General features: G+C 41.1%; 1 protein-coding gene across 1 annotated transcript; it reads right to left on the bottom strand.

The window, feature by feature from the left end:
• Positions 1-2,978: 2,978 nt before the first annotated feature.
• KLF6 (KLF transcription factor 6) lies at positions 2,979-12,054 on the bottom strand. Its single transcript, XM_073677641.1, has 4 exons — positions 11,603-12,054; positions 8,818-9,394; positions 7,925-8,048; positions 2,979-6,505 (listed from the first exon to the last, which is right to left on the bottom strand). The coding sequence occupies exons 1-4, from the start codon at positions 11,702-11,704 to the stop codon at positions 6,454-6,456; spliced, it is 855 nt and encodes a 284-aa protein (XP_073533742.1). The 5' UTR covers positions 11,705-12,054; the 3' UTR covers positions 2,979-6,453.
• Between the last annotated feature and the right edge of the window lie 9,536 nt (positions 12,055-21,590).

Below are 21,590 nucleotides of genomic sequence, written 5' to 3'. Positions count from 1 at the left end.
CAGCGGTCATGGCTTGCTCTTCCTGTAGCATCCTTCTGTGTTCAGCTTAATGTACAGAACACAGTGGCACTCCACATAGAAGAAGCAGGGTTCATATGTTTATTAAGTATAGGAAACAGTTACTTCACTATGTAGAAAACTTGTTGAATTTATCTTTTATAAGTCCCGACTACTGTGCCATATAGTGCCTCCATTCAATACAGTATAACATCTGAGGTTTTCACTTAGAACCAATAATCGATCGGGAGAACGTCTTTGGCTTTTGTAGGAAACCTCACGGAAAACATTGATCACCCATCACAAGATAAATGAAGATCTGATCACTAGGGTGTTCTACTGCTTGGACCCACACAGATTAAAGGTTTCTTTTCAAATCAGTTGGAAATGGAGCTGTAGGGTCATTCATGACCACTGCCTCTTCATAGAAGGTCTTTGGAGTGATCTAGATAGCCAAGTGCTGTACTGCCCTATCCGCATCAGATAGACATGAATGGAGCCAAGTCGTGCATGATCATGACCCTATTACATAGGTCTAAAAAAAAAAACATTTTTTTTCAGATGCCAGTTTTTTTTAATGGATTTAGGGTATTTTGAGGGTGCTGAATTAAAAAAATCCCATTACTTTTGCTGAATTGGTTCTGTTTTTTGAGATTATTCATCTGTGAAAATAATGCATTCCCCCAGTGCAACTTGTGTGATAACAAATGGAATAGCTTTTGGTCTTTTGACTCTTTAATAGTGTCATAGGTAATGAAATATCCTATATAATTATTTTGTATTTCAATTTGTAGGCTTATGCAAATTGTCTCTTCAGAGAGGAAGAGGACCAGAACTCTAGTGCCACCTATAGGAAGTAGCAATCCTAAAAGTCAATATCGACTCTCTAACGAGCCTGGTCACATGATTTAGGATAAAAACCAGAACCAGAATCTCAATTTGCAAACACTGTGTTTCTGGGTACTGCCCCTCATCAGTGCAAAGTGTGAGCTTTGGTTTGGCTGGGTGAGAGGCGTCTGACCGGGATCCAAGGGGATGTTTCTCCTTGCGAAGAGTGACACGTTAAGCATGTCAAGGTGAGGAGACTTTTAAGCTGCGATGCTTCTCTGGGAAATATGAAAATTGTCTATTCAGAGACAAGAACTCTAGTGCCCCTATAGGAGGTAGCAATCCTAAAAGTCAATATCGACCCTCTAACGAGCCTTGTCACATGATTTAGGATTATAATTTGTAATCTTACAATGCTATAAAAGCGACTTTGAAGCCAGAATTCTACTGTAATTCATTCATGATTAATTATCTCAGAAACTGGAGCTAATCTGGCAAAACCAAAGTCATATTCTTAAGACATTATATTATACAGGGTGCCTCTTTATTGTTATATATTTTATTATCTGCTATATAGGTATATACCAAAAAGGAAAACCATCTGCCTCTGACTAAGGCCAGTTTCACATAAGTGTTTCGCAATTTGGTACATGGTCTGTGCACGGGGCTCCTTGACTTGAACTCTGTGGCTTCACGGGCATGAAGAATCACGGGTTTGTGAAATGGTCTAAATAAGTTTATTTTGAAAAAGGAGTGTCTTACAATGACATCCCCTGTCAACCAAATTATATGGATATCGAAGACAGAGGTCCTATACTCAGTCCAAGCTAAATAGAGAGGTGCTATATAGGAGCAGCCCCTATTCTTGTGGAGTCATATGGATGGCTTTTCTTGTAAATGTAATACTATATCTCTGATGCATGGTCAATAAAAAGGGAAATACCAAGCTCGATGTAATTTTCTCTAGCAAAACCAGTTTTCCAGGGAGATTGGCTGATCACCACTGCAGCCATATTTTGAAAAGTGATTGTTTCTGATGAGACCACTACCTTTAAAAGAAGTCTGTCAACATAAACCGACTGTTCAGACCCAACATAGGTGGATTATTGGTGTAGCCAAACATTTCAGTGGACTCTACACACGTCTTGTTCCTTGATTGACAGATCCAGAGTCACAAGAATGAGAGAAGGGTGGGGATAGATCGAAAACAAGTAGGTGGGAAGTCACACTTATCTGCTGACCATGCCAACGGTGCACCCAGTGATTGTGCATTGTTTGCACAGTCATTTTGTACTGACAGTTAATTCCTTTGTACTGATTTGTGAATATGGATGTTCAGTTTTCCATGGTGCTAAATGTATATAGTATTATAAGGACACATGGCACCAGCAGGGGGTATTTACTATATTTATCTTGGTAAGAAGTACAAGCTGTGTTCCAAATCACAGATGTAGGGACACTCCATCAGGAACATAAGCAAATGTTAAGCATGAGGCTTTCTGACAGATTGGAACATTTGGTGAAAATTTAGCAATAAAAAAAAAGTACATGAACAAGAATAAAAGCCACAAGAGAACAGAGAGTCTGATAGGAATTCTTTTTTTTATGTTATTCCAATAAAAAATACATTCATACAGAAATATAACAATCTTGCAAAAAAAACAATTTTCAAATAAAATCTTGTAAAACAAATAATAAAAAAAAAAAAACGGTTTTCATTTTACAAAAATCTTACAAAGATTCTTCAGTTAACAGGGTGTTCGAAACAAAAACAGATAAAAAAAAAAAAAAAAAAATATAATAATTCACTAATAAAAAGTTTTCCCCAAATTTCAAGCAAACGTAGATTCCAAACCCTCCCACCCCCAATCAGCTTGACTGAGGCTCGGTTATCACCTGAACAGAGAGTGTATTTTCTTATGAAGTAAATTATAGGCATTCATATATCTCCCACCCTATTGAAAGAATGATGATGGCATTTTACAAGCAAGACAAGCCAGTGCACGTCGAGCACTTTTGTTTATCTCCTTGTGATTATTATGGCTAAACTTCTAGCACTTCAAAAAAAAAACGTGTTCAGAAATGCTGTTGGTCTCTGGCTTATACAAAGACTACATTTTTTTTTGCCATGTTCACACAACTATCTGATTTAAAAAAAAAAAAAAAAGCGGAGGTGCCGGCTTAACTGGTTTTATGCCAAAACCAAAATGAAAATGACAATTTACTTACACAGTAAGTTTAAAAGCAAACTGTTAGTTATTAGGCCAATACGTTTAAGACACTATTTTAGTAAATGTACCTTTAAAAAGGTATAAAACACTGCCATGAACAGCAAGTCACACATTAAAGACTAATTGTTTTGCTCCCCATAAAATAACATAAAAAAATAAAAATCTATGTTAATGGCTTTGCAGTGTAAGGAGTACAGATGCCATGGAATTTCAGAACATAATTCTTTCCAAAAATTTAATTTTTCTTTTTAATTCATTGAATAGCATATTTTGTGTTATTCTCCAAATCAAATAGGAGACGGCTTACTTTTGTGGCCACATCCTAGATGGTATTCCTTCTTTTCAGCTGGTGGCTTCATTTTTTTTTAACATATGGCTGTATAGGCACTTGTCCCCCAATAAAAAGGATACTTTTCTTGTAGAGATCCGATGTGCCAGTCATGAGAAATCGAGTGTAGAAACTAAATGGAAGTCAGGCAGGAAGTGCACCGGGGGCGTGTCAGTGCACTAGAACTGCTTCTTCTAAGTGCACTGACACGCCTCCAGTGCACTTCCTGTCTGATTTGCATATGGATTTTACATTAGATTTATCCATGACTGTCACAACTCAGATCATATCTACAAATAAGGATTATTTTTATTAGGGATAAAGCGATATTACAGCTTCACCACTGCTTCCAGATGTAAAAAAGTGCCAACAGGTTTCCTTTAAGAATGGACTTGACGGGCAGCGGCTGGTGCATGATATCACCACCTGTCTATGCCCACTCCATCTACATAGGTTATGCCAAGATCTGTGACATGTTCCCAAGGCTAAAATCAGGATCTCAGTAGTGGACTAACACAATCCCTGGAAGGGGGAAGCATGCCAGGGTTGAATTTAACCATTTTGCCAATATAAATCTAGACATTTTATATTTAAAAAAAAAAAAATTAAAAATTATAATAATTGGACTAGGTCGTCTTTAATGTGTGCATCTTTCTGCAAGACAATACCAAGGGTCGCTCGATAATGCAGGATAACGGTCTTCTTTATCCAGCCTTATATTTGGCAGACCCAATTTATTTTACTGCAAAAAAAAAAAAAAAAATTGCAGATTTTTTTTGTCTTTTTAATTTCTGCTATGAGAAAATAACAAAAAATGATAGCTAAAATCTACAACGTTCAGGATATCAACTTTAAAGTTTATTCTAAAGGATTTTTTTTTTTTTTTCCGTTTAGACATTAAATAACATATTACAAAAATATATATATTCAAACTCTTAATACAGCTCTTAACAATCAGTGACCTAAGACTACATAGGCTTGCACCCAAAAGAAAAAAAGTCCTCCTAAAAAGCTATAGCCCTAGTAAATTTTCGGCTATAGAGTGCACGTTTGTCGCATTGTGTTGCTGAAAAAAAATAAAATAAAAATAATATGTTGCCAGTTTTACATTTGCTTTGGTGGATATGGGTTTTCAATAAAAAAAAGAAAGAAAGAAAAAAAAAATATTTAAGAGTTATCCTTCCAAACAAACACATTTTGTACCTTGACAAGTATATGAGCAGTTTACATATTAAGTGCATGTACGGATACATTTGTGCAAGTTTCATGTAGAGCAGGTGTAAGCGATAGCTCTGAACAGATCGGTGTTCTGAGAAGCAGATAACATGAGCGATCAACAGAGTACAGGAAAGAAAGGACACAAATATACACACAAGTGCCAAAAAGCATTAATACGTTTTAGGCTGGGTTCTAAAGGCCCAAATACAGCTTTAGGGAAGAGTCAGACCCAAGAGTAACAGCTGAAAAGAAATACATGCTGTCACGCTCAGGTCTGACTCTTCTCTTAGGCTAGATTCTAAAAGGCCCAAAACCCAGCTTTAGCAAAGAGTCAGAAGTCCATATAACCAGGACAAGGATCGCAACGCAATGCTCAGACTAGCTGATGGCTCTCCCGACCCAAGAGTAACAGATGCATAGAAATACATGATATCACGCCCAGGTCTGACTCTTCTCTTAGGCTGGGTTCTAAAAGCTCAAACACAGCTTTAGGCTTGGTTCTAAAGACCCAAATACAGTTTTAGGCTGTATTCTTCAATTTTTTTTTTTTTTTTTTTTTTTTAACTATAATGTGGTTTAGTAAAATGGTGCGATATGAAACCGCTAATATCAGAAATTTCCAACCAATCAATTGAGGATACTAAATGCTATGGAATTAACAAAACAAAAAAAAATCTTGCACCATTTTGTGACATTAAAACCCGTGTTTAAAAGGATAAAAAAAAAAAAAAAAAAAAGTACACCCCTGGGTGACAACAGAGCCTTAAGTAAGCTTACATCACTTAAACCCCTGTATCTGACCCCCATCCATTACTGGAGAAGGCCACTTGCATAAGGCACCATTTTTTAAGGACAACAGTGCGTTAACAGCTAGAAAAACCGGAAATTAGTCCTCAAGGCATAAATAATAGAAAAAATTAGCTGCATGAGAAAAATCAGTTTTAAGCTATAGTGGTTTCTTCCACTTTTTTTTGTTATTTTTTTGTTTTTGTTTTCATTCTATACATAAGTAATGTAACAACAGACCAATTGTATTTTAGCTGCTCTCAACTGGAATCATAACTGCAGTCCTGATTAAATTATGGAGAAGCGTACACATTTCCCCGGAACCATGCAATACCTTTCTATTATAATGAAGTTATAGTTGTGTTATAATTGTAAATACACAGCTTATACAATGGGTTACAAACAATCGTTGTAGCCAGTATCAACAAGCTACTTGACACATTGCACGTTTAATAGCTGCACCAGACAACAAAAGCTCCTCTCACACAGGAAAGGGATCATCTCCTTTTGGGGGAGTCATGGTTTCCTTCATATTAGAAGTCAACCTCCCCCCAAATAAAATGATTGATGGTTGTCCCATATAACAAGAGTATGCAATAGCATACAAAACATTCAAACCGTTTATATTTTATATATATTTTTTTTTTGTCACTTTAATTTTAAACATTTTTTTTTTCCTAATCCCTCGCATCTGAACTCAACCAGACAAAAAATAAAAAAACATAACGAGGTCTTCAACATTCAGACATTGGCTCCTTTTCACCATTCAGTCACCCAAACATTAACATTCTCAGTGCACATGCTCACGGCGACGGCTTTAGATCAGCTACTCAGAAGATTAAGCACCAATAGTGCACGGGCCCAGTCAGCTCCAGAAGTAGCACTGTATGGTTGCTATGCCGCATCTTACACGATTGATAAGCCCTGCAAAGCCCCTTGGAGAAGTGAGGTCTTGAAGGCAACTGGTTAGGGTGCAAATTGGCATGATTTGGCTGGAACTTGCATCCCTTGCACAAGGCATTTCAACCTTGAAGTCGCTTTTCATCACGTGACTTCCTCATTCATTCATATGTGTCGCTTCATGTGCAGAGCCAAGTGATCTGACCTGGAAAAACATCTGGGGGAGAGAAATAATCCAGATTAGCAATGGTCACAATGACTAGAATAAAAACATCATTAAAAAGAAATTCCTATCTATTGGTGGGAGTCCCAGCGGTCATTTTGAGAATGAGACACTGCATTGCCCCATCTGAATGGAGTGGCGGTCTGGTATGCACACGGCCACTCCATTCACTCCAAACCTAGGGACTCCCATCGATTCCAGGAATAGGTGCTGCATTGCCCCAACTGAATGGTGGAGTATCCCTGCATGCACACTCCCACTCCATTGATTCCAAACCCCGGGACCCTCATCGATCCTGAGAACAGGGTTCTGCATTACCCAAATAGAGCAGTGTCATGGTATGTTAACCCCCACTCCATTCATTCGAAACCCTGGGACCCTCATTGATTCCAGAAATGGGCTCTGCGTTGTTTCATGTGAATGGAGCAGTGTCCCAGTCATGCACAACCCCACGCCGTTCATTCCAAACCCTAGGACCCCCATCAATCCTCAGAACGGGGCTCAAGATTGGTCCATCTAAACAGAGTGGTAGCCTGGTGTGCTATCCCCCACTCCATTGATTCCAAATCCTGGGACCCCCATAGATTCTGGGAAAGTGCTCTTCATTGCCACAGCTCAATGGAGCAGTGTCCAGATAAGCACACCCCCACTCCATTCACTACAAACCCTGGGAACCCCATCGATACAGAGAACGGGCTCTGTATTACCCTATCTGAAGAGAGCAGTGTCCTGACATGCACACTCCCACTCCATTCATTCCAAATCCTGGGATCCCCCATCGATACTGAGCAAAGGGTTCGGCATTGCCACATCTGAACAGAGCACTGGCTTGGTATGCCAACTCCCACTTCATTCAGTCCAAACCCAGGGACCCCCCCATTGATCCTGACAACACGGTACTGCATTAACCGATCTAAACATAGCAGTGGCCTGGTATGCACACCCCCACTACATTCATTCCAAACCCGGGAACTCCACTGATTCAGAGAACGGAGCTCTGTGTTGCCCCATCTGAATGCATTGCACAACCAAAGCTCCTTTCATTTTCAATGGGATTGCTGGAAAGAGTCGTCCTACTTGGCCATCTCCAACACTCCAAAAGAGAATTAATGAAGCGGAGGTGCACATGTACATTCAGACAGAGATTTTGCAAAGCATCGAGCTTTCAGACCCCCATCGATCGGCAAGTTATCACCCATCACACAGATAAGTGATAGCTTCTAAAGATGGGACTAACTATTTGAAGATGACTATACACCTCAAAACGAGAGCTCTGCCAGTAACCATCTCTCCGACCCCTTTCATGAATACTCGGCCATGCATGTACGTTCTCTGGCAGTAACTTGTGTTCCACCTGTTATAAGGTCTATGCCTTTGAAGCGTATAATTAGATGTTTGTTAGAGGAGTCTTACTTGTCACAATGCGTGCACTTAAATGGTTTGGCACCAGTGTGTTTTCGGAAGTGTCTGGTGAGTTCATCACTTCTTGCAAATCGCCACGCACAACCTTCCCAAGAACATCTGTAAGGCTTCTCTCCTGCAGAAAAAAAAAAACAATGCAAAAGGGTTAAGCAACAGTGATCATCGAGAACGATTATGAATTCCAACCTGCAACTAAACAAATAGGTGCAGCCCAAGTTACGTGAGAAATGCAAGCGGGTGATCTCATTAAATGGTTTTGGTAGCTACGCCATAAACAAGACCCATTATTGTCTTCACTCAATCAAGAAGAAAACTTGACAAGACTCCAGTGGAAAGTAAACTCCTAGTGAATAATCAGACACTGACAACACCATCGAATGGATACAATGAACGAGTATTGTCGCCAGTGACGCATGTACAGAAAAGAGGACATATTACAGAAAAGGATCCAATACAAATCAATAATCACCCGGATATGAACAATGCAGGCGCTAATAATGAGAAATAAAAAAAAAATGAAATAAAAACTATCATGCAGTATTGCACGTCTATAGAATCACGGCACTATGTTTAGCTGTATCCTTGCAAAGTTTTCCACTTTAACTAAAGTTCAATTTCGGCTTTAACATTCCTTACTATCTCCAGTGACAATATTTTTCTAAGTGAAAGGCTGATGACATCGGATGGATACATATTCTTCTACTCTCGTCATAGATCAAACCTCCCTACAGGATAGAATGAGGAAGAGCATATCCCCAGAGGAGGATTCACGGTGACGTCACGGACGTCGGACATTGAGTTTACACCCTGTGGTTGTGCAATCCCATTACAGCAAGGGATTCCCTCCTGTCAAGTCCCTCTCTGAAGGTGAAATGAGCACTGACCTGTATGAGTGCGCTGATGTGCTTTAAGATGCGAACTCTTGGTGTAAACTTTCTTGCAACCATTGAAGTGACACTTGTGGACGCGTTTCCTGCCGTCCGGCGACGTTTCTCCTCCGCTGGTCGGGCTGCCTTGATCTAGAGTCTTTATAAATGAACCAGGGCGCATTTTCCCAGGTGAATGGAGCTCCCCAGTTATGACATTCCACAAATGATGGGGGGACTCCTTACCCTGCTCTGGCGATGACGGCGGGGTAGAAGTGACGGACGAACTAAAAGGTTCAGATTTGATCACCATGTCACTAATGGGGTCCGAGGTAAATTTGGAAGTCGGCGATAGCTCTTCCGAACTGTCGGATAATTCACTGCTGACATCAGAGTTCAAACTATTGGTCTCTAGGTTTTGACTGTCAGAGATGTCCTCCGTTTTGATACGGATAATTTGGGGGTCGGGCTCCTCCTTTTTTTCGCACGCCAGAATAAATTTGGTCCAAAGCTCGTCTTCCCCATCGAATTTAAATTCAGAGGCCGACACGTAGCAAGGCTCGCTCTGCAGGTAGCGCTCTAGTTCCAGACAGGTCTAGGAGATAGAATGAGGAAAAATTTGGTTTTAAAAATTTGGAATTTTTTCAATTCCGCACAGTTAGGATTTGCAGAACAGATTTATAGAGGATGTACAATTTTTTTTCTCTCTGAAATGAATGACACCATCTAGTTATATCCTGAGCACGCTCGTTACTACTACTTCCTTTTAGATACTGATCTTGCAAAATGAAATTTGCAGAACAACCATACATGGAAATTGCAGAGCTGCAACAAAATTGGGGAAGCAAAACACCATATACATAAAAAATATAGAATTTTTGCACAGGGGCCCCGTTTTTCGTTTAGATACCATACAATAGGACAAGAATTTATTCTGCTGGCCAACAGTATGACCGGATGAGTCATCTGCATTCCTTTCACGTTATGCTGGAAGGAGGAAGAAGAACAACAAAAAAAAAAAAACGAAAATGAAAAATACTTTCTATTTAGAATCTCGGGGACGTGCTGAGAAGTGTATATACATTGTATCTCTAATGTCCATTCTTTAAAATATATATATGTCTGTCCCTTAAAATGTCAACCATTTGTTGTTTTTTTTCTGCAAAACTGGGCGCTGAGATCATCCCTGTGGCCTGCAGACACAAGCCATCAAAATACCACGCATATTTCCCCAGCGATCTGCCTGCCCCAGGAGGGATCCGAGTGCACTTTTATTTTTTTTTCTGCGCTCTTCCATTTCCTCTTGCGGTCTTCTTCTCAGTAATACAAACTAACATCAACGTTGCAACAAGAAGAAGAACTATAGAAATCAATGCTTATGTTTTTTTTCTTCCTATAATTAGACAATTGCTTTGCTGTTCAGATGAGAAAATGCATTTTATTGATTCTCAGCGGTGGAAGAAGATGAAGGGCGGAGGGGATTGTGGGGGGGGGGGGGGGGGGCATGAAGACGACAATTGATTGTGATGTTGTTAAACTTTAATAATCTAGCTGCTTTATATTCGCCATTATGCAAATACGCGTGGAGACCGAGAGATGGGCTCTGTGATACTTTAAATGTCTCTGCAGGCTTCTGGGAAGGAGAACTGGCTCCGTGCCCGCATCTAAAATGCCCCAAGGAAGCCAGTGAGATCAATTTCAATCTCGCACACACAAGATCTGCCTCTTTGATGGCCAAGCAAGAAGAAGAAGATGAAGAAGAAGAAGACGAAGATGAGGACAAGGAGGAGTTGGAGGAGGATGGGATGCATACAATTAAGGAGGAATGTGAAGGTTGTAACACTTTAGTGTGCAGCTCCGCAAACACTCAGACATCTGATGGCTTCGTTTTATTATAAAGTCAACATCAATATAGGATAGGGGACAATGCAAAACGTGAAACTACCATTGTGCATAAATTAATAAGTGACGAGCTGGGATATTATAAGTGCACCGACATTGAGCGAGAGGTCATCAGACAGCACAAACAACGAGCTGAGAAGTAGCAAAATACTGTCTGATCTCTGCATAAATAATACCGTCTGTGGTTAGAATAAAACCATCCGTAACGCTACAAGTTATAGGAGAAACGGGGGTTAAGAATGAGGGAGATGTCATTTGAAAACATGACACACAGAATTGGGGACTTGGTTTTTTTTTTTTGGTCTTTACAGAACGGTTATTATTCGGGAAGGATCTATCAATGCAAAAAGATGAAATGACGGGAATAACTCTTGGCACAGTACAGGCTTTTAGATGACAAGCCCCAGCTGTGTCGCTTGGACCATTTGCAACGATAAAGTTTTGGCAAATGGCTGCACGGTTACTAGTGAAACCCAAGCTGTGCTCGATGGAGGCTGCACCGAGCTGTCAGTGCGAATCACGCCATGCTCTGATATACTGTGGGTATAATGTGTATATACATACAGGATAGCCATGCATGGCAGGAGATGTATGTGTGTGTGTATATATATATATATATATATATATATATATATATATATATATACGCAAGTGTGTGTGTGTGTGATATTATACTTTACACACACACACACACATATATATATTACACACACACACACACTTGCGTATATATATATATATATATATATATAATTTTTTGATTTTATTATAGCGCCATTTATTCCATGGCGCTTTACATGTGAATGTAAAGGCTAGCCGTGCATGGCAGGAGATATATATCTATATATATATATATAGATATATATCTATATCTCCCCAGTAGACGAGGCTCCCATCTTACCTGTTGCCAGTACTCCTCCAGGGATGGTAAGGCAGAGAAGTAGCCGGTGTCGTGCACGATCTGCAGCTCCTGGAATATGCTGCACATTGGGAGAACATCCATGATTTTCTGTGAGCAGAGAAAATTCTAACAGGAGAAGAGGATCTACAGGATTTCTTCAAAAACTCAGATCTGCTTCTACCATAAATGTTGCAATAATGAAAGCTATAATCCAGAGCTTGTAAAACAGACAGATCCCAGCAGCAGCAGCAGAGCAGGCAGATAATCAGAAGGGCTCCAGGTTTTCATGCAAATGTCATTGCATAGCAATTAAAGCCAACACACACCAGCCTATAACTCCTCCTGGAGCTGGGGACTTGCTCAGTGGTGCTGACAATATTTGCAAACACTGAAGTGACTGCAAATGTAAACCCCTGCAAAACTTCCCTATTCAAACCTTCCAAGCAAGCCAAGCCTTCCCCCCTCCTCCCCCACGTGATCCTATTACGCCGGCTCAGTACTGCAACCAATCAGCTTTCACTAGCTTCCTTCAGCGTTTTTCTAGGATGACCAATAGTCACGGCCGGCGTTCTAGGGAAGCCTCTGGCGTGACGAAATCATTTCGTAAAAAGCAGCGTGATTGGTCAGATTCGAAATTTCAAGCCCCCACCTGTTCTGAGAGGGGCGGGACTAGCTATTTTTAGCTAGGTATATAAGAAGGGAACGAGTGTGGAGACAGTTACAGTGCGGTCGGTGACCGCTGAGAGCGCTTGTGAGATGCGGAGCTCTCCCGTGCCAGGCTTTTTTTTTTTTTTTTTTTCCCTCTGTAGAAAGAGCCGTGCTGTTCGGTGGTTTATGTCGCACATTGAGCTTAATAAAGTATAGCAGAACGCACATGTATAAATGAGTTATGACGACGGTGGTCGATACAGCGCGGAGTCTCCATTTTGTCTGCCCACTCCCCCTCGCTGTTTCTTCATGAATCTGTGTGAAAGGTCACGTACTTGTCAGACCTGCCTGTCATTGCCCTGTGGCGCAGTTCAATAGCCAAGGAAGCACTGACAGGAGCAGAGCACGTAGCCAGACTGCAGTTTTAACTACAATGTCCGTGTAAATTACCTCACACAAACCCCCCCTCCTTCACATCGTCACAAAATGGCGTCTGTCTTGTTTACTTCGCTTAGTAGCGTTCATTCCAGCAGGGGGCGGAGCTGTCCCCTTCCCCCCGCGCTCTGGAAATGTACTGAAGTTTATGGCAGAAACTGCCGGCAGCGGCTGACAAGTCCGAGTTCCCCTTTCAGTTGTGTCAGATTTTGTGTGTCTCTTCCTTCCCCACAGCAGAAAATACTAATCACATCAGATTGATGGCTTCTGCACATCAACTCAAAACGCAACATGATAAAGTACAATAAAAAATGTTAGGTCAGTGAATTATCTCTCCTTCCATGCAATATATTCCTGTCAGCAAAGTCTTGGGAAAGCTGGGTGAACTCCGTGAAAGCCGCCATTACAGCTCAACGGGGGCCGCTTCATAGTTATCCCAGTGTTCACAATATAAAATACAGACCTGGGAATGTTAAACTGAAAAGACATGCAGGAATCTGGGAAAGATGGCTGACGTAAAGGGCGACTTTGCGCTTTGTCTTTCTTCAAAATCGCTGCCTCCAGATGATCATTCAGAGTCGGAAGGGAAAATAAACGTATAATAAATAGGCATCGTATTTTTTGGTGACGCGTCACTTTACGTTTCACCCCCATTTTTTTTCCATCCGTGGAAAAAAAAAAAGCCCGTTATGCTTTTTTTGTGTTTTTTTTTTTGTACCATTTTTGACGTTACAATTAGAAATGAGAAAATTGAACCTGACCCAAATGCTGCGAGGAAAGGGTTAAAATAATAAAAAAAAGACACATTAGGTTCTTCTGTCCTCGCCCGTTCTTGAGCCGCCCGATCCTCAATTGTAAAGCGCTGCGGAATATGTGGGCGCTATAGAAATAAAGATTATTATTATCCTCAGCTCCAGACTCTTGTTTCTTTCTCCATTATAGAGTGTGAGGTAAGTCTGTGGTCTCTGATTCGTCTCACACGGTTACGTGGGGGACAACATATGTCATGACATGCATAGACCCCCAAAGTTGACCGGATGAGGACATTCACAGGCCTCAGATTCACCTCACGCCTCTGAATGGAGGAGAAGACTGGAGCAGATGACCCAGTTGCACAACATACGTGAATAGGGTTGTGTTGCGACCCAGGGGGTACTGAGACCGCGACAAGTAAGTCGGATTTTTTGCGACTTGCTTGTCACAGTACCCTGGGAGTTGCAATGTGGCCCCATTCACGTTATTGTGCTACAATGTAGCAGCAACATCTAGCAATGTTCGTCTGTGCGACAAGTGAGGCGGCCAAAGTTGCTGTGTAACCAGAGCCTAAAGTTTATTGTTATTTTGAAACCTTTCATGGTTAAAAAAAAAAAATCCAGCAAAGAAATCTTATCCCCCAAATTTTTGGGCCCAGCAGAATCAAAGATTTTTGGGCAATTAGGAGCGAAATGGATTTCTTTACAATCAATTCGCTCATCTGTGATCAGAAGCCAAGCGAGAGAAATCTCCGAATCTCATGATTTACAAATGATTGTGGGCAGTATGGTGGCAGCGCTGGGGTCCTGAGTACTAATCCCATCAAGGTCAACATCTGCAAGGAGTTTGCATGTTCTCCTCGTGTTTGTGTGGGTTTCCTCCAATACTCCAAAGACATACTGATAGGAAATTTAGATTGTGAGCCCCAATGGGGACAGTGATGATGATGTCTGTAAAGCGCTATGGAATTAATGGCGCTATATAAGTCAGTAAAGTAAATAAATGCAAATAAAATAAACATAACCAAAAACACTGGTACCAGACTGGTTTATATATACACCACCGTTCAAAAGTTTGGGGTCATTTAGAAATTTCATTATTTTTGAAAGAAAATCACATTTTTTTTCAATGAAGCAAACATTAAATGAATCAGAAATACACTCTATACATTGTTAATGTGGTAAATGACTATTCTAGCTGCAAACGTCTTGTTTTTATTGCAATATCTACATAGGTGTACAGAGGCTCATTTCCAACAACCACCACTCCAGTGTTTTAATGGTACATTGTGTTTGCTAACTGTGTAAGAAGGCCAATGGATGTTTAGAAAACCCTAGAAAACCGTTTCACAAGTATGTTATCCCAGCTGAAAACGGTTTGGCTGATTTGAGAAGCTATAAAATTAACCTTCCTTTGAGCTAGTTGAGAATCTGGAGCATCACATTTGTTTGTTCTATGAAACTCTCAAAATGGCCAGAAAAAGAGAACTTTCATGTGAAACTCGACAGTCTATCCTTGTTCTTAGAAATGAAGGCTATTCCATGCTAGAAATTGCCAAGAAACTGAAGATTTCCTACTACGGTGTGAACTACTCCCTTCAGAGGAGAGCACAAACTGGCTCTAACCAGAGTAGAAAGAGAAGTGGGAGGCCCAGCTGCACAACTGAGTAACAAGACAAGTACATTAGAGTCTCTAGTTTGAGAAATTGACGCCTCACAGCTCCTCAACTGGCAGCTTCATTAAATAGTACACGCAAAACGCCAGTGTCAATGTCTACAGGCGACTCCAGGATGCTGGCCTTGAGGGCAAAGTGACAAAGAAAAAGCTTTATCTGAGACTGGCTAATAAAAGGAAAAGATTAATATGGGCAAAAGAACACAGACATTGGACAGAGGAAGATTGGAAAAAAGTTTTATGGACAGACGAATCAAAGTTTGAGGTGTTTGGATCACACAGAAGAACATTTGTGAGACGCAGAACAACTGAAAAGATGCTGGAACAGTGCCTGACGCCATCTGTCAAGCATGGTGGAGGTAATGTGATGGTCTGGGGTTGCTTTGGTGCTGGTAAAGTGGGAGATTTGTACAAGGTAAATGGGATTTTGAATAAGGAAGGCTATCATTCCATTTTGCAACGCCATGCCATACCCTGTGGACAGCGCTTGATTGGAGCCAATTTCATCCTACAACAGGACAATGACCCAAAGCACACCTCCAAATTATGCATGAACTATTTAGGGAAGAAGCAGGCAGCTGGTATTCTATCTGGAATGGAGTGGCCAGCGCAGTCACCAGATCTCAACCCCATTGAGCTGTTGTGGGAGCAGCTTGACCGTATGGTACGCACAAAGTGCCCATCAAGCCAATCCAACTTGTGGGAGGGGCTTCAGGAAGAATGGGGGGAAATTTCTCAAGATTATCTCAGCAAATTAACAGCTAGAATGCCAAAGGTCTGCAATGCTGGAATTGCTGCAAAGGGAGAATTCTTTGACAAAAGCAAAGTTTGAAGGAGAAAATTATTCTTTCAAATAAAAATCATTATTTCTAACCTTGTTAATGTCTGGACTATATGTTCTATTCATTTTGCAACTCATTTGATAAATAAAAGTATGAGTTTTCACGGAAAACACAAAATTGTTTGGATGACCCCAAACATTTGAACGGTAGTGTATAAATATATATATATATATATATAAAAAAAAATGTGTATATATTATTATTTATTATTATAGCGCCATTTATTCGATGTAAAAGGGGTAAACATACAAAAATAATTACAATAATCTTGGAAAAAATGTGACGGCGACTGGTACAGGGGGGGCGAGGACCCTGCCCGCGAGGGTTCACAGACTACAAGGGATGGGTGAGGATACAGTAGGTGGGGGTAGAGCTAGCCATGCAGCGGCATGGTGGAGCGATGGTTACTGCAGGTTGTAGGCTTGTCGGAAGAGGTGGGTATTCAGGTTTCTTTTGAAGGTTTCCATGGTAGGTGAGAGTCTGATATGTTTGGGTAGAGAGTTCCAGAGTAGGGGGGATGCACGGGAGAAATCTTGTATGCAATTGTGGGAGGAAGAGATAAGAGGGGAGTAGAGCAGGAGATCTTGTGAGGATCGGAGGTTGCGTACAGGTATGTACCGGGAGACTAGGTCACAGATGTATGAAGGAGACAGATTGTGGATGGCTTTATATGCCGTGGTTAGGGCAATGGGCAATGAGGAGCCAGTGAAGGGATTGGCAGAGAGGAGAGGCCAGGGAATAGCGAGGGGACAGGTGGATTAGTTGGGCAGCAGAGTTTAGGATAGATTGGAGGGGTGCGAGAGTGTTGGAAGGGAGGCCACAGAGCAGGAGGCTGCAGTAGTCGATGTGGGAGATGGTGAAGACGTGCACTAGTGTTTTTGCAGATTCGTGGTTGAGAAATGTCGATTTGGGAGATGTTTTTGAGTTGGAGTCGGCAGGAAGTGGAAAAGGCTTGGATATGTGGTTTGAAGGCGAGATTAGAGTCCAGGGTTACCCCAAGGCAGCGAGCTTGCGGGACTGGGGAGAGTGAGCAGCCACTGACGTTGATAGATAGGTCAGATGGGGGGGCTGAATGAGATAGCGGAAAGATGATGAATTCTGTTTTATCCGTGTTAAGTTTTAGAAATCTAGCAGAGAAGAAGGATGAAATAGCTGACAGGCATTGTGGGATTTTGGTTAGTAGGGAGGAGATATCGGGTCCAGAGAGGTAGATCTGTGTGTCGTCAGCATAGAGGTGATACTGAAAGCCGTGAGACTCTTATGAGCTGTCCCAAGCCGAAGGTGTAGATGGAGAAGAGCAGGGGCCCTAGAACTGAACAATAGATAGCGGGTACACAACTTGATGAACGTTTCCTTCACAATACGAAGCATTTTCACACACAGTCTCAGTTCCTATCTCTTAACTCACTTGCTCTCAATCTTAACTATTTCGCCTTCCTTCACCATAACCCAGCTCAGTACTACAGTCCAGTTAGTGAGAATCCTATTCTCAACCCGTGGTTATGCGTCTTGCTGCCTCGGGGTAACCTTGGACTCTGATCTTTCCTTCAAACCACATCCAAGCCCTTTCCACTTCCTGCCAACTCTAGCTCAAAAATATTTCCCGGATTCTTACATTCCTTAATCAAGAATCTGCAAAACCTTAAAACTTTAACCATGGCATACAAAGCCATCCACAACCTGTCTCCTCCCTACATCTGTGACCTAGTCTCCCGGTACTGTCCTGCACACAACCTCCAATCCTCACAAGATCTCTTTCTCTACTCCCCTCTTATCTCCTCTTCCCACAATCGCATACAAGATTTCTCCCGTGCATCCCCCCTACTCTGGAACTCTCTAGCCTAACATATCAGACACTCGCCTACCATGGAAACCTTCAAAAGTAACCTAAAGACCTACCTCTTCCGACAAGCCTACAAGCTGCAGTAACCCTCGTTCCACCATACCGCTGCACGACTAGCTTTATCCTCACGTACTGTATCCTCACCCATCCCTTGTAAACTGTGAGCCCTCACGGGCAGGGTTCTCTCTCCTCCTGTACCAGTCGGTGACTTGAATTGTTTAAGTTTATTGAACTTGTTTTTTATTATGTATACCCATTTTAACATGTAAAGCGTCATGGAATAAATGGTGCTATAATAATAAATAATAATCCCCTCCAAGTTATCGTTCAGTAAAAAGTTTATTTTTGACTACTGGTCTCCCTCATTGAACTGCTCAACACCTGGTCCTGGCCAACCCAAGCCATCAGTAACATGCGGCCTGTCAGGGCGTAGCGCCCGTGTAGACGAAGTCCACACACCCAGCCAGGACCCCACCTTCATGTAAGATGCCGGGGTGTAAGAGACGACTACCTTGCTCACAGCTGCCGCCCCGCGCCATGTTACAGGGGAACAAATTTTTCAACCTGTGACGCTTTTTGTTGTGGCACATGGGAAGAGCGAGTGACCGCATAGTAGCCAGCGAGATGAACCCGTAAAATAGCCAACAAATGCCTTGTCATTTCGGCTGTTCCTGTCAGTTCCTATGCATAGTGCTCTAGTTAAGGTGAGTTATCATCAGCTACTGCACTTTGCAGAGTCAGCAACCGAGACGATAAAGCCCTCAGTATAATAAAGTGAGCTTTGCTATCTCTGTCTCTGCTTGTGCAGAGCTCAGCAGACAATGACAAACTCATCACAACTTCTGAGCTCTGCATAGGCAGTGACTGAGATGACAGAGGCTGAGCAATACAGTATTGAATCGTGCACTGCACACGTGCTGCACTCTCTCATCTCAATTGTAATTGTGTGAGAGAAGAAACAGACCCTTATAAAAAAATTATAAGTGTCCACTATAAAAACAAAGAAACAAACAAAAAAAACCTAACTTTTTACCATTTTTATACACTTTTTCCAATCCTAACTAGCATTGGGTTTAGGGATAGGGATAGGATTATGGCTAGGGTTAGGGTAATAAATTGGAGAAATAAAAAACTCACAAACATGTAATAAAAGTAGAAAAGGAATAAAGCAATGTATAAATAGGGTTGGTGCTAACATTGGGGCTAGGATTATGTTTAGGGCCTAGATTAGTGCTACGGTTAGGTTTAGGTCTAGGGAACTAAAATAGTTACTGGAAGAAAACAACGGAAAAGTGGTCCTTGGTTTAGTTTGGTTTAGTTAGTTTAGGGGCATAGGGCAAAATACTTACTTTGCCCAGGGCACTGGCAACCCATGCTACGCCACTGCTGTACAGCATCTAAAATGCTGTGCCGAATGCCACCATAAATTACATACAGTTTTATTTTCAAATAATACCTACACACAGTGTAAATGCGATTCCTGCATAAAATTGCTGCCCTGTTATAAAGTGATGACAAATCGTTTAGCTGTCACTGTATAACTGGTGTAGGTCTGACCGTACTGGTACTGAAATTGAAGGCTGATGTAGGTGATCCCACAGATTATACGTACCAAAAGGTGAATCTGATCCCATATACTGTAGGCGAAACCTGTAAAGCTGCGCATGGAACCATTGTGCTTTTGTATTTTGGAATAATTGCCACTTAAAGGGGTTTTCCCACGAACGGAAGTTGATTTTAATCATTAGATCTTGGAATAATAATAATTTCCACAATTGGATGTGTTTAAATAAAATGTTCCTGTGCTGAGATAATCTTATAAATGTGCCCCTGCTGTGTACTGTGTAATGGCTGTGTCTGACCGTACAGGAACATGGTCTGATCATACCACAACTCCTGGGCAGGGGAGAAAGGAAAAGAGTATACAGATATTACAGCAGGGGATCACAGCTGATTGTTTTTGTGGGGTAAAAAATTTCCCTGCCTGTTTTTAAATAATGTTTTACTTCAAAGAAAGAATCAGCTGTGATCCCCTGCTGTAATATGTGTATACTCTTTTGCTTCCTCCCCTGCCCAGGAGCTGTGGTATGATCAGACCATGTTCCGTACACAGTCAGGCACAGCCATTGATTTACATGAACTTTTGTTTGCGGGAAAACCCCTTTAATTTTCCACATCTAAATGGGTTTGTATCCTTCTCAAAGACTAGAGGAAGATTTTTGGCACAGTGAACCCCACAAATCATCATGAGTTAGATGAGCTTCGGTAGCACGCCCCCGCCGTGCCCCTTTTCCGCCATCAGTTTTTCTCATTTTGGCGGTGCTGAGTAAACTGGCGTGAACATTTTTTTTGGTAGAACTCTCCTAATTTTGCGACTTTTCAAAGCTTTTTATGTCAGAATTCTAGCATAAAAGCTTTCATGAATTGGAGCCCATGTTTTTTTTCTCACATTTTCTATATAAAGATCAGAACCATAAGAAGGTTCAGGATGGGCCTTTGGAGGAAGCAGTATTACAAAATGAGCTGTGTGCAGAAGTCCTTACTTGGATTTCTGTGGTTGCTGTAGAAAAAGTACAAATAAGTGGATATGTTTGGATGAGGTGATAATGAATTCCTTCTTTTTTTTCCTGAGTCAAATATGCTTTCTAATGGATGAATTAAAATTCCGTGGATGTGTCATTTCAAACTAATTTAGGAACTACCAATTATATTCTTTTTAGCCTGGAAAATAAAGTTCTTTAATGATTACGGTATAGCCTTCTAAGTTTAAATTAAGATTATCTTAGCAGCTGAGGCTCTCCTCATTAACAACTAATTACTACTACAGACTTATTCAATCAAACGTCTATTTTTGAGTCTCGGAGCTGATATTTTTTAATTAGATGTTCATTTCCAAGTGAATTTGGTGTGCGATAGGCAGATAACAATGATAATTACGCTCATCCTATTAATGCTTATTATCTTTGTATTTCTACTTTTCAGTTAATGGAGTATTTGAGAATTTGGTAGAGAAACCCTTCCATAAAGAGAGAACTGTAGAATAACCGCTTCCTCGGTTTATTTATCACATTCCATATTTAGCCATCATCTCTACACATATTATTTCCTTTTGTAGACACAGAATTCTAAAATAGCTCCAAACGTATTTTCCTAATAAGAGAGAAATTCCATCGTCTTGCCCAAACCTTGCTTCAGCCATCAAACGTGACTAAAGTCCTGTTTATTGTTATAGCAATGTTTAAACCTATTTCACTTTCCGTTTTATGGCTAAAATAAACTGCTATGCGGCCATATGAAAACGGTTTTAGCATTGGCCGTCCTCCAGCATGAAATCATGAACCTTTGAACTTATTCATGTATTTTCACTATTTGAATATGGAAATGCAATATTCAATGTCTGTACGTGACTGCTGGGCACCCCTAATGGATTTCGGAAAATACAGCAATTTATAACCTCAAAGTAGGACAGTTTTAAAGGAAGAACACACATAAAACAGACTTTAGATGGGTAGATAATTCTGGTAGGGTGGCCACTTCAAGATTTTTCCTCTTAAGGCTGCTTTCACATGACCGTATTATTTAGACATTTTAGCAGCTATGTTAAAGAAGTTGTTCCAAGTTTGAAACTGGACCCACTACTGGTTCCAAGAATGTGACACTTGCAGAGCCACATGTGACTGGAGCACAAGTTGAGCACAAGTAAGGCTATGTGCCCACGATGCAGAAATGCTCAGGATTTTTTCCTGAGCGTTTCTGCATCTCCCTGGCAGAAAAAACGCATGTGGATTGTACA

The sequence above is a fragment of the Phyllobates terribilis genome, unplaced genomic scaffold (genome assembly GCF_046119375.1).
Source record: "Phyllobates terribilis strain yellow unplaced genomic scaffold, ASM4611937v1 Scaffold_4__5_contigs__length_816908805, whole genome shotgun sequence".
In the NCBI taxonomy this organism is placed as follows: Eukaryota; Metazoa; Chordata; class Amphibia; order Anura; family Dendrobatidae; genus Phyllobates; species Phyllobates terribilis.
This window is presented reverse-complemented; position numbering and strand designations above follow the sequence as displayed.

Coding starts and splice junctions, on each gene's coding strand:
- KLF6 (XM_073677641.1), bottom strand. CDS start 11,704: ATGGATGTTCTCCCAATGTGCAGCATATTCCAGGAGCTGCAGATCGTG. Junction 8,049..8,817: donor ACATCAGCGCACTCATACAG/GTCAGTGCTCAT, acceptor TTTTTTCTGCAG/GAGAGAAGCCTTACAGATGT. Junction 6,506..7,924: donor AAGTGCACGCATTGTGACAA/GTAAGACTCCTC, acceptor TCTCTCCCCCAG/ATGTTTTTCCAGGTCAGATC.